The sequence below is a fragment of the Sphaerodactylus townsendi genome, linkage group LG01, assembly GCF_021028975.2.
Source record: "Sphaerodactylus townsendi isolate TG3544 linkage group LG01, MPM_Stown_v2.3, whole genome shotgun sequence".
In the NCBI taxonomy this organism is placed as follows: Eukaryota; Metazoa; Chordata; class Lepidosauria; order Squamata; family Sphaerodactylidae; genus Sphaerodactylus; species Sphaerodactylus townsendi.
The window spans coordinates 2,406,388-2,420,493 of record NC_059425.1 but is presented as its reverse complement, the minus strand read 5'-3'; the positions used below and the strand labels follow the sequence as shown (position 1 = coordinate 2,420,493).

General features: G+C 45.3%; 1 protein-coding gene across 1 annotated transcript; it reads left to right on the top strand.

The window, feature by feature from the left end:
• Positions 1-493: 493 nt before the first annotated feature.
• Positions 494-13,557, top strand: LOC125438671 (glycine-rich cell wall structural protein-like). The gene is made up of 3 exons (XM_048507121.1): positions 494-575; positions 9,363-9,457; positions 11,574-13,557. The coding sequence occupies exon 3, from the start codon at positions 11,597-11,599 to the stop codon at positions 12,974-12,976; it is 1,380 nt and encodes a 459-aa protein (XP_048363078.1). The 5' UTR covers positions 494-575; positions 9,363-9,457; positions 11,574-11,596; the 3' UTR covers positions 12,977-13,557.
• Positions 13,558-14,106: the final 549 nt, after the last annotated feature.

Here is a 14,106-nt window from a genome sequence, read left to right as displayed (position 1 = left end):
ATGGAAAATCAGACCCAATTAGTAACCCCCTCTCAGCACACACAAATAATTAGTAACCCACTCTCAGGAACTGGTGAGAACCTGCTGGATTCCACCTCTGGGCCTCTCTGAAAACCAGAAAAAGAGAGTATGTCTTCTGGGGACAGGGATCAGGAAGTAGAGAAACTCATGGATTATCTTGATTGGCATTCCATGTTTGATGCTTTCCACCAACTGTTTACACAGACCTGCTTATCGTGAGCACCCCATACTTATGGAATTAAGGCCAGAAGTTCATAACCTCCCTTTAGCAATCTTTTTCTTTGAGGCGGAGCCCTTGATTATGCTGAGGTTGTTGGAATATGGTAGTAAACACCATCAAGGAGGGACATGACTGACTTCTATCACCTTGATAATTAGATATGGGAGAACAGGGGGGAGTGATCTCTTAATTACTAATCCCTTTGTGGTATCAATGGGTTACATCAGTTCCAATAGTGTGTCATACCCACCTGATCACAACCAGCACTGTATAAAGACCTACCAGCTCAATGTCTCAACACCTCTCTTGACTCTTGAGCTGCTCAGAAAACCTGGTAAGTTGGAGCAGATGCTTTTCACTACTGAAAATGTGGGGAGGGGGTTCTTTCAACTGATGGTGATGGTGTTTGGTATCCATTCCTTGTGGGGTATGTCATCACAGACATGGCTTTGTAGAGGAACTGAGGTCCTATCCAGAGGAGCGTACCATTTCAGACTGGAGACCAGAATGGTGACAATAAGGAGGAGGGATTTGAAGTAGATAGGAGAAAGATTGTTCCAGTTCCCCATTTTTTAGCTTAGGGTTTGTTTGGGTAGGGATTAGGTGCTTGAAGAAGTGGGTTTTGTCGATGAAGGAAATGAGAGAGGCAGCATCATGTAGATATCAGGAGAGGAATTTTGAGCAAATAGAGAGAAGGAGACAGCTATCTGAGGGATAAAGAAAGTTTAAATCATTTAGGACAATGAAGCTAAAGATCGTGGTAGTCCTCTGTGCCAGCACCAGGTCAATACTGACCCATGGGGTGACATAATATCTCAGACTGACCAGGCAGATTATGTTGATGGAGTGGCTCGCCATTGCCTTCTCCAGTCGTCTACAGTTTGTCCCCAGTTGGGGACACATTTTACTGACCTCGGAAGTATGGAAGGATGAATCGACCTTGGGCCGGCTACCTAAAATCAGCTTCCATTGGCCTCGAACTCAGGTTGTGAAAAGGACTTTGACTGGAGTACTGCAGTTTACCACTCTGAGGCTCATTCCGCACATGCAGAATAATGCACTTTCAAACTGCTTTCAGTGCTCTTTGAAGCTGTGTGGAATGGCAAAATCCACTTTCAAACAGTTGTGAAAGTGGTTTGAAAACACATTATTTTGCGTGTGTGGAAGGGGCCTCAATCACAGGATTGAAGTGGGAGATGCAAAAACCTTCTTCAACATTTTTAGGAATAATCCCCTCGTATTTACTAGTTGTTCGTGACATTATTGGATACAGGGAAAGGGTTGGCATTTATCTGAGATGTGATTTATTCTACAGATTGAGCACTGCCATGGTTAAGGCCCAAATCACAGCCTGACTGTTCTACCTAACATTCCCCACTAGAGTTAGGGAGAGGAAGGGAACTCAGTGGGAATGGGATGCTATTGTAACAGGCAGGGAATAAATACAAATACAAATAATGATAACAACCTTTTGAAGCGTCCATTTCCTTCAGGGAAACTGAGGCCCATCTTGTTGAGATCATATGATCTCAGAGTTGGAAGGGGCCATGTTATCCCCTGCTCAATTATCAATTTCAATTGCAGGCCCTATTTTGAGACTGGCATCTCCTCTGGGACAGGACAATCAACAAGGAGAGGCATAGCCCTGAAGAGTAGTTTTAGGAACCAACCTTTCCTCTTACATCAAGTTCTACCATCTGTAGACCTATGAACCAAATCTCCTGGAATTTCCCAAACCAGAGTTGATAACCCTAGGGAAAAAACCTACTAGGCTGTGAAGCAGGGCCTTCATAGAGGTGATGCTCAATTTGTTGAGTCATCTACTGTGACAGGTACAACAGGCCTCATTGTCGAGGCTGCCAAACTCTATTCAGATTGATTAACTCTATTGGTTAATTGCTTTTAGGTATGTTTTTTTTAGGAGATGTTATCTGTTATGATGATGGGTTTATTATTGTTATATTATTATTGTAACCTTGGATGCACTTTTAGATTTTGTAATCAGCCCTGTGATGTATTTGAAGGGCGGGATAGAAATCTACTAAATAAATAACTATTCTATAGATAAAATAACAACCACAAGAGAAAAACATATATTTATTGACAGCCATTGACCACACTGATATCAAAGGAATTTACATTTATAGATATTAATTGAAGAACTACAAAAATACAGTTTAAATTTTAAATTCATAAAAAAACCTTTCAACCAGCTATACTAAATTAAATTTATACTCAGTTATCTAAACATAATCCTAATTATACAGACAGATCAATCTAATACCCATTTTTGTTGATCAAAATCTATATTTATCAGTTTAAACTTTTAAAATAAAATTAAGTAGTTGAGAGCAATGCTAATTGCAAATGACTAATACTCTAAATTCATTATCAGTTAGCTATTACATTCTTTTTGACTTACAATCCAGGCAAATTTTGCTACTTGAACAGTGATCTCAAAATTTCTTCCAGAGAACATTAGCATCATAATATTTTTCCTACCCCTTCCTGGGAAACAAATCAGGGCTTAAAAGGTTCCTCCTGATATGATTGTATTTCTTGCAGTCAAAAGAGATATGTTCACGCGTCTCTAATGAACTATGGTTGCATGTACATCAGCATTCTAAATACGGAGTGCCTTTATTATTCCTTTGGACAACCATTCTAGTAATGCTGGCCAACTGGATCAAAATGGAAACATATTTGTCAGATATGGAGCATTTTTATGAGGAATGGTTGAGTGTTTTGATGAAGGATAGCCACTGAACAAGGAAAATGGATTCACTGTTGATTTACACCAGTCCTCTCCCCTTCCAGTTGCAGAATGACTATGTCATTCCTCAACGGCTTTTCTTGAGGAGCTGGGAGAGAGCAAAGTTCCATGCTGCCGTTGAGTGCAACTCTTCAGTAGCAAAGGGAAACTCTAGGAACTGTAGGTAACCATAATTTTATGGTGTTTCCTAAACCTACCCCTTTCCCCCACATTCAGGTACAGATAAATCACTTTAAAAAGTTGTCTCACACCTGCACTTGGAGTGGCATCAGGCGATAGCATCTTGGGGAAATGGAACCCTTTCCCCAACAAGGGGCTTGGCAGTCTTGAATGTTTCACTTCAGTGAGAACTAATTCTGACTGTTAAAACCCCTTGGGATAGAGTTAGAAGAAGAAGAAGAGTTTGGATTTATACCCCGCCTTTCTCTCCTGTAAGGAGACTCAAGGCGGCTTACAAGCTCCTTTCCCTTCCTCTCCTCACAACACCTTTTGTGAGGTAGGTGGGACTGAGAGAGTTCCAAGGTAGCAGGAATGTAGGAGTGTGGAAACATATCTGGTTCACCAGATAAGCCTCTGCCACTCAGGTGGAGGAGTGGGGAATCAAACCCAGTTCTCCAGATTAAAATCTACCTGCTCTTAACCACTACACCACGCTGGCTCTTAGGGTTGTCAGGACCCCCTGACAACCAATGTGGGATGAGAAGGAGGGTTGGTAGATCCAGGTTGGGAAATGCCTGCAGATTTGGAACCTGAGGAGGACAAGGACCTCAGTGGGGTACAATGATGTGGAGTCCATCTTCCAAAGCATCCTTTACCTCCAGGAGAATGGAACACTGTAGTCTGGAAATGAGATGTAATTCTAGCGGATTGCCAGATCCCACCTAGAGCTTGGCATTCCTAGGGTGATTCCGCACACGAGTACAATAGGTTCGACCCAGTTCCCTGAGAAGGGTACTGACCTAGGTCGAAGCCATTGTTGTTCCCCACTGCAACCAGCTTGATCCCAGCTCGGAGGGCAGAATCATCCTGTGCCTCTTTGCCGCTCCATTCCGATTGGCTAATGTTCTACGGCCATGTTCCGTCTATCCCCACACACGTTATAAAAAAAACTGCCACAGGAATGGAGGGGCGAAGGTGGCATTTTTTGATTGGCCAGCTGTACGCATGTCTGAAACACTCAGCTGTGATTGGCTGAATGGGGGACTCCTGGCACCAGAGATTCCGCACTTTACTGGAATCGAGCTGAGTTAACAGTGGTTCCCTGAAAAAAGTAGTAGTTCCCAACTGGAGTCGGAAATTTACGACCGTTACGCGAGGCGAAGCTGGTACAAAACCATGGCGTAATGATCCCAGTGGTGGTTGATGCTTTGAACTTAGGTCGAACGCAGCTCGAACTTAGGTCGATAACCCAAGTGCGGAATCGACCCTAGTTAAAGTAGGACTTTCAAAACTCTAGCTGGCTTCGAAACATTTGAACTCCTGCAGCTGTACAGCTCGGTTGTTCAGGACTTTGCTTTAACGATTTAATTAAAATATCTACTGTTGACACATTCAGATGTATATCCAGCCTCCCTGAGGGCATGTTACAACATTGTGTGATGCTGCAGCGAAACACCTTACTCAGAAAGGCGGAAAACCTATGAAATTAGCTAATGATGTTTATGCCCACGACAGGATAACTATTGTGCAGCGGTTTGGCGGAATAATCATGCTTGAGATTGTGTTTGAAGCCACCTATTCTCCTGGATTTCCCCCAGATGTTTCTGTTTCCCCTATTATTATTTTTAAAATTTGTTTAATATCACAGCTTCCAGTTCTTTAGCTGGTTGTTGGCCTTTCATTACAATTCGAGCCCCACCCAGAGGCCGAGGATGTTGTAATGTATCAGTGTAGCATTCGTGCGGATCCCAGCTTGGGAGCCTTCTGAATCTGACAGGTGTTGATTTGGTTGATTTGAAGAGGTTTCAAGTGGCGCCCTAGTGTTTTCGGAACGGCAGTCACAGTGCCGATTACCATCGGGATGACCTCATCTGGTTTGTGCCCTAGTCACAGACTCTTAATTTTCAAATTGTGGGGTTTAGTGACCTTCTCATGTTCTTTTTCAATGACCCTGCTACAGTGGCGTAGCGCCCAGGGGGCCGGGGGGATGCAATGCACTGGGCTCACGCCAGTGTGGGGGCATGGCAGGGGCATGTTAACGACAGCAGAGTGCAGTGCATAAATAAACTTCGACAGTATCCACGTTGCACTCTGGCTGTGTCCTGCTAATAATAATACATGGCTCTCTACATATAATTAAACAACTTAACTCTTCTATTTGTATTTACATTCCCTTATTTCTCTGACAAAGTTCTTAAAGATACAACATAAGTCTTCCAACTCTTATAACTAAGCATAAATAATCACTAAGTCCATTCAATTCTTTGTTCAGAAACAAAGCTTCAGTTCCATATAGTCCATATTCCAATTTTGTAGGTTCTACATAAAAACGTCTCGCACGCATAGGACGTTTTTCGTGCGTTTTCCTCAGTATGTCAGTGTGTTCAATGAACTTCCAACAGTTCTTTGAGGCTTCTAATGCTCTTTGAAGCTAAAGTTACACAGATACATATATACTGAAATCAGAATTATGCCTATTCATCTATCTTTTTTGCACCAGTCCATTTCTCAATTAATCTTTTATTTTCATTACTCCCATTACTCACTGGCTCTCTGTTAAGAGTTGCCCGCTCCCATCTCTGCCTTCCGTTTGTCTTTCGCTGACTCATAGACTGAGCTAGAGGTGCAGGGCGAACACGCACCCTAGACACAGTTCTTCCTTGCTCCATCCTTGCCCTGCTAATAATAACAATACATAGCTCTCTTCCCACAAACAAATTCAGCCCATTATATTCCTCTCAACTCACGTTTTTCAAAAACTGATGAACTAGCAATCTCCCTGCCCCCCTTTCCCCACTTGGGGTAGAAGATGTGTCCCTTCTACTGAACAAACACAAGCAGCCTGGGAACTCTTTATTTCTCCCATCCAAACATCTTTCTTTCATTTCTGCCACTCGCACCTGCCATGTGTGCTGGAGCAAATTCTCCATGAAGATGTCCCATGGAGGTTTCTTCTCCTCGTAGCGAATGTATTTGCTATTTCGACGAAACAAGTAGACGAATAAAGTTTGTTTTGCCTAGAAACTCCGTGCATGTGTCTTTTTTCCCCTTTTCGTTGCTGTTTTGAGACGGATCTCTGAGAAACCGTGGTGGCACAAATATGCACATATTTCAACTTTTCTAATTGTGTCACTGTAGCTTCTCAGACGTCCCCCTCAAAAAAGAAGGAAAAAAGGAAAACAACAACACGTGCACAGGATCTCTAGACAAAACAAACTTTGTGCATCTGCTTTTTAGAGTGAAATAGCAAATGGACGAGCTGCAAGCAGAGGAAACCTCTGTGGGGAATCTCCGAGGAGAATCTGCTGCAGCAAACAAAATGGCAGGCGCCACTGTGAAACCGAGGAGAGTTCTGTGCATCAGGCAGGAAAAAAGATCCATTTTGGCTGGCGACGTTTGTGTTCTTCACGCACCAATGAGAGACACAAAATGCAAAGTGGATGCGCAACATCAAAATGATTGTTATTTAGGCTGTTATTTATTTGGAATTTATGCTGTGTGGAATTCACCATGGAGGAAACCAAGATAATTTTTTTTTCAGATGAGTCCTGCAAGATTCATTTAAAAAGTGACAAAGGGCCTTCGCACCGCATAAAATAATCTTTCAAACCTTTCAGAACTGTTTGCGTGATTTTCGGCAACTTCAAGAGCATTGAAAGCAGTTTGAAGAAGTGCATTGCGTAATCGGAATGAATGGTAATCTAATGAAAACAACATTGCAATGCAGTAGATTAAAATGCTGGAAAGCAGGGCAGGCGAGAATCGTTCTCCAAAGTAATTCCCTTCATTTACACTCTGACATTCTCAGCAGTTTGACCACATACGTGATTCTATTGCTCCAATTTCCACTTGGAGAGAAACTTACTCAGAGATAACTTGGTTTCCTTAAGCCAATTAGCCTACTCTTAAGTGTCTTGGCTTGGATGCATGCCAAACACTATGACATGTATGTGCGTGGAAAAATGCCATCAAGTTGCAGCCATCTCCTGGTGATCCCTTAGGGTTTGTGAGGATAGAGATGAACAGAGGTGGTTTACCATTGCTTGCCATTGGGTAACACCCCTGGTATTTGTTGGCAGTCTCCCATCTAAGAGCTAACCAGGGCTGACCCCATTTAACTTTTGAAATCTGATGAGCTCAGTCTAGCTTGGCCCATTCAGGTCAGCCATGGTCAAGTGTACCATGTAAATATACTTGTATATATCTGCTGGCTTGTTCCTTTTACAGAAATCATTTTGACATAGAATCATAGAATTGGAAGAGACCACAAGGGCCATCAAGTTTAACCCTCTGCCATGCAAGACGACACAGTCAAAGCACTCCTGGCAAATGGCTATCCAGCCTCTGTTTAAAAACCTCCAAAGAAGGAGGCTCTATCACCCTTCCAGGCAGGCTGTTCCACTGTTGGACAGCCCTTACTGTCAGGAAGTTCATCCTAGTGTTTAGGTGAAATCCCTTTTCCTGTACCTTGAACCCATTACTCCTTGTTCTAGTCTCTGGAGCAACAGAAGTTTGTTCCATCTTCAACATGACATCCTTTCAAATATTTAAACATGGCTATCGGGTCACCCCTTAATCTTCTCTTCTCCAGACTATACACTTCCAGCTCCCTAATTTGCGCTGGGCGAATACAGTGCTTACAAAGGAATAGCGCCTCCCCAGAATACGTAAAGGGGAAACTGCTTAGCAGCATCATAAGCGTGAAGCGCGTTTTCTCAGCGAGCAAGGTTTTGGGAAAACAGGCTTCTGGCGCTTTACCATTAAACGGCAGCTGGAAGAAGCCATCCCTCCTTCGCGTCGACCACCACCTTTTCTCGACCATCAGTATCGCGAGGTACAGGGAACCTGCCCTGCGACTCCACAGGCGGTCGTGCAGAACGGGGCGTCCTGGCCTCAGCGGCGTTTGGTGCAGATGAGTCAATCGGATGATGGCTCATGGTGCGTGTTCTACCAGGACCGTCACCAGCGGTCACCAAGAGTTCGTTATCTAAGCCGACCAACTTATTGTCTAATATGGAAACATTATGTCTCAACTCAGAGGGCATGGAATCTGACCATTTAGGTCACCCTCATCTGGACCAATCCCAGGTTGTCTGCCAGTCATACTGCAGGGCAAGGAGTGAGGTATCCAGTCCCTTTAATTGAATGTGGAATTCTCGGTGCATTGATGGGCAGAATTTTCAGATGGACACAGTTTTGTTCCATGAGATAAGACTATAGCTGCTATGGGTGCTCAAGGCACCCTGGGCTTCATTGTAACTATACCAGAGGTGGGATCCAGCAGGTTCTCGCCAGTTCCTGAGAGTGGGTTACTAATTATTTGTGTGTGCCGAGAGGGGGTTACTAATTGGGTCTGCTTTTCCATTAGAAATTCCATTAGGTCCAAAAATCATAAAGTCCTGTTGTTTCCTACGTGGCTGGTTAGCGAAGGTAGAAAACGGGATAATTCTCCCTGTTGGGCTGTTTTAAGAACATGTTTTAGAAATATGGTAAAGTTCCTTGTTCAAGGAAAGTATCCTTCTTTTGATTTCTAGAAACAAAATCAAGTATTTGAAAGTATTTGACAGGCAGTCAATTAGAGGAGAAGTAGTTGTTTCTGTTGGCAGTAGACGATAGGACTTGCTATAATGAGTTTAAATTACGGACAGAAAGATACCAGCTGGAAATTAGGAACTTTTCTTTTACAGTAAGAGTTTTTTACAGTAACAGAGAAATTATTAATGCCCCGCCCCCGGAATGCATGGCCACTCCCCCGTTGTGCCCCGCCCATCCCCATTGGCGCTACGCCACTGTTTGAATCCCACCACCACGGGAACCTGTTACTAAAATTTTTGGATCCCACCACTGAACTATACCCATATTTAGAGTGTGGGCGGGAGTTTACACAGAAAGCCATGAATGAGGCTTTAAGTAGTAAGGAGCCTCTGAGTGACTGTAACAGTTGGAGTTGGAATTAGGCACAAGCGAAGTAAGCTATAATACTCTATTTTACTAAGATGCCGCAATTAAAGAAGCAGAGGGATCAAAATCCTAGCTGATTTCCCCCTTTTTTTTCTCTCCACCGTATATTGTTTGTTTGGACTGTAGGATTTGGGTGAGGGAGAAAAAATTGATCATTCTTTTCTCTCCACCTGGAGTGCATAATTCGGGCTGAACAAAACAAGATCAATCTGCTCCTATCCCCTACAGCTCAAGCTGACAGCCAAAGGACGAAGAAAAAGAAGAATTTGGATTCATACACGTTTCTGAACCGCAGTGTCTCAAAGCGGTTTACACCTTATCAGGTAGGTGGGACTGAGAGAGTTATGAGAGAACTGTGACTAGCCCAAGGTCACCCAGCCGACCATGTGGAGAAGCAAGGAACCAAATCCAGTTTACCAGATAAGAGTCCGGTGCTCATGTAGAACAGTGTGGACTCCAATTCTCCAGGTTAGACTCTAGATTAAGGGTCTTAAACATTCCTCCTTCCCAATCGAGGGCCTGGACTGAGAATTTGACCAGATCCCTCTTGCCAAATAGTGCCTGATCTACCACTGCTGCTCCAGAGGACAGCAAGAGCAAGCTGTCGTGGAGGGGGAGGGGAGGGGAGGAATTAGCATTGCAACAGCATTGTAACATCAATTCTTGCCCGAATCCAGAGAGTTCTGGGTGAGTCCTACGGTTTCACTTCAACACCGTGACATCATTTATGGGTTCCCTCAGGAAATGGCATCATAGCGTTGTCATAGCATTGATTATTAGGACTCCACTCATTTCCTGGGCTTGCTTCTCTCTCTCTCCCCCCGGGGAAAAAAGCGTTAGTCCCATTCAATTTTGGGGCAAGAAACGAACAAAACCATTTCTTCTTTCACCCCCCTGGAGTGGGCTGTCAGACAAGAGGAGATCTAATTCTTTACAGTCCAAGATAATGTCTTGGGTGGGCAGGGAAGCTTTCTGTTTCTTCTCCTCTGCCACCTGTAGCTGCTCGGGCTACAGGAAATGAGAGCGCTGTACACCTTTTCCCTGCAACTCAAGTTGGCAGTTTGGGACAGAGGGGGAAAGAAGCCCATCATATCCCTTCCAGCTTCTTGCAACAGTTTGCACTGCTAAAACTGAGAGATCAGCTGGGATGGTGGAGTGGAGATAAGACAGAGAAGCTGAGCTGATATCTGCTGAGAATTTTTGATATCTGTGGAGAGATAGCTTTCCCCTCCCCCGCCCTTCCTATCTTCCCCTTTTGTCCCCAACCAGGCACCATAGAGCAGGTGGGCAGAAGTTGCAGGGAGCCTGGTAACAACATCAGGGGGAGCCAAAAAAGGGCGGGAAGAAGAGAAAAACCAGCCAGAACCCCGTGGGTGGGTTCTTCTTGTCTTACTGGGCTCTGAGAAGAGGGAGGCTCTGCCTGGGAGAGAAGGCAGCGGCCTCTTCCCTGCGGGCCGTGGGCTAGGCCCAGTGATGGGAGCTTCCTCATGGACAATACCTGCTTAAGCCAAGGACCTACCCTGCTGGGCAACGACTAGTAAGCAGGGTAGGTGTTAGTGACAGGGCCAGAGGGCTCACGGTTTGCCTTTCTTTTATGTGCGTTCCTTGCTGTATTTGGGTACCGTGCCAGAAAAGTTCTCTTAAATGTTCTACTGTTATTAAATCTTAACTTCGCTTAATCTTTACCAGTAGTGGACCGTTCCGTGTAGTGCGTATGCTCCCGCCGTTTCGGACATGCTAGTGCATAGGTGTCAAACTCGGGGCCCTCCAGATGTTATGGACTATAGTTCCCACCATCCCCTGCCAGCATCATGCTGGCAAGGGATGATGGGAACTGTAGTCCATAACATCTGGAGGGCCGCAAGTTTGACACCTGTGCGCTAGTGGAAGAGGAAACTGGGAGGTTCTGACCCTTCCCAGTGGGCAGTCCTAAAACTGGCCAGGTGGTGGCAGCATACCCTGGGAATGAGACAGCCCTCTCCAGGGAAAAAGTGATAACTCTGGGAGAGGGCTGAGAGCGAAATAGGGCCTGCAAACCATAGGCAAGCCCGTTTCGCCACAATATCCATGTCCAAACTTCTCAGTAGTCCCTACAAGGAGTCTGAAAGGAACCTACTGATCTGTCTGAGTTGTTCAGGAATTGAGAAAATTAGGTAATTGGCTCACCTGTCTTTCAGACAACTGAACAAAATGTTTCCCACAAAATCTGCAGCAACCCTAGTTAGACTGAGGGTGGGCTTCACATGTTTCTGTGACAAATATTAGAAGCTGCAGCTGCTACTGCCACCTGAAAGCCCTTTGACACAGGAAATACTATTCACCAGCTTCTACATGAACCAGTGCAGGGCACAAAATCTGAATTGGCTCCACACTGTCATAGATGAGATTCAGGTAACCTGTTGAACCAAAAGTGAAACACTGTCTTTATCTCAATTTCAGAATCATCTCCTAATCCACAAAAAATGTCATACGGCGGTGAGCGGAACCAATGTTATGCCAGCTGTCCAGCATCCACAGTGGCAATTCAACCGCCACCATTTGTCTTGACCATCCCCGGACCTGCTCTCTATTGTCCCAACCAACCACTTCACATTGAACAGTTCAACCCATGTGCAGGATCTGGTGGTGGATATGGCAGCATGGGAGGAGGTGGTTTTGGTGGTGGCCATGCTATGGGTGGTAGTGGGGGTTTGAGCATTGGTGGAAGTATGGGTGGAGGAGGTATGGGTGGAGGCTATGGCATGGGGGGGCTGGGTGGTAGTGGTGGAAGTATGGGTGGCCTTGGCAGTGGTGGTTTTGGTGGCAGGAGTGGTGGATTAGGGGGTGGTATGAGTAGTGGTAGCTTGGGCACTGGTGGTAGCAGAGGTAGATCGACAGGAGGTCTGGGTGGTAGTTCTGGTCGGCGTGGATCAGCAGGATCAGGTGGCAGCTTAAGTCGTGGCACTAGTGGTGGCACATCAGCAGGAGGTCTAGGTGGTAGTTCTGGTAGACGTGGATCAGGTAGCAGCTTAGGTGGTGGTACTGGTGGTGGCCTTGGCAGCAGAGGTGGATCAGCTGGAGGTATGGGTGGTAGTTCTGGTCGACGTGGCTCAGGAGGATCAGGTGGCAGCTTAGGTGGTGGCACGAGTGGTGGTCGAATCAGCACTGGCACACCAGCAGGAGGTCTAGGTGGCAGTTCTGGTAGACGTGGATCAACTGGATCAGTTGGATCAGGTGGATCAGGCGGCAGCTTAAGTCGTAGTGCTGGGGGTGGTCGAATCAGCAGTGGCATGTCAGCAGGAGGTATGGGTGGTAGTACTGATAGACGTGGATCAGCTGGATCAGGTGGCAGCTTAAGTCCTGGCATGGGTGGTGGTCGAATCAGCAGTGGCGCATCAGCAGGAAGTATGGGTGGTGGTTTTGGTGGTGGTAGCCCAGGGGGCGGTGTTATTGTGGGTGGTGGATCAGGAGGCAGTTTGGGAGGTGGTGGATTTGGTGGAGGAATGAGCCGTGGCGGCAGAAGATTCAGTGGATCTGCCTCTGGTGGCCGAGGATATGGCAGTACATATGGTGGCAGAGGATTTGGTGGCAGCTTATCTGGTGGCAGAAGATACAGTAGCAGTGGATTTGGAGGAGGATACAGTGGAGCAGGATATGGTGGAAGCATCTATGGTGGCAGCGGATACGGGGGCAGCGGATACGGGGGCAGCGGATACGGGGGCAGCGGTTATGGTAACTGTGGATACGGGAACTGTGGGTATGGCGATAGTGGATTTGGTGGCAGCGGATATGGTGGAATGACATACGGTTGCCCCCCTGGCAGAAGCTACACAAGTTTTGGTACCTCATTCTACCATTACTGAACCCAAGTGAACCCAAGTGAAATAGCCCCAGCACCTGTTGGAGAGAGAAAACTGATTTCAAAGCATGACCTTGTCGCAACGTACTTCCGAAACGTACTTGAGCCTGCTGAGTGTGATCTGATTGTTCAAGATGCCTACGCTCGGCATGTCTACACTTGAATTGTGAGCACACATTTTCTGTTCCATGTAAGAACATGAGAAAGAAAAAAAAACTCACATTCATTTCTTCCAGTGTCGCATTCCAGCCTATACATCTACTAACTTCACAAGTATGACTATCAGGGGAGGACACAGATCCATGCTCCTTTTCCCTAACCTGTGGGATAGACAAAAGATTCAGACTTGTGCGTTTAAATGCTGATTGTGTAGGCCCTTCGTGTCACAAATGAAATAAACCCTGCAAGAATCAAACAAGCTGAAGTATTTAGAGAGCACTGTTAACTTTCTGGATGTTGAAATGACAACGACAAAGATGCAAGCTGATGTAGATCTCTTCATTTGTGATCGTTCATCCTTCGGAAACATTCTAGTTCATGTTTGTTCTCTTGTCCTTTTCATTAAAGCTTCCTTTGCATCACAAATATTTATCTATATTTTTTTTTCTGCATTTGTGTTTGGACTTGGGGGTCTTCAAGATAGCTTTGCCTTATTTTATTTTTAGAATAACCTTTGAGTTAGGTAAGGATGAGAGAGGGGGGAGGGGAGGGAGTGAAGAAGGAAGGGAGGCAGGACAAGAAAGAGAGAGCGCTACCCATGAATCTCCAGCAAGCTTCATAGAAACAAAGAGCTGAAAGGTACCTCAGTGGTCATCTAGTCCAACCCCCTGAACACAGGAAATTTACAACCAGCTTCTTCCCACATTTCCCCAGCCACCCCTGTTTTATGTCCAATCTTGTCAAAAGGAAAACAAATCTTGACACCGTTGTGGCAATTGGCATTACCCTAACCATGTAAGAAATGCTCATGGTGGGACAGGTTTTTAAAGTCTTGCCAGACTTGCTGTGTTACTAGTACTTCCTATTGCCACATGAGGGCACACTCACAAAGTACATTCACTGTTTCATAATTGACAACTCACTTGTAGCAACATCTGGAAATAAATCAAGGGACACAGAACTTACGTGGTGAAT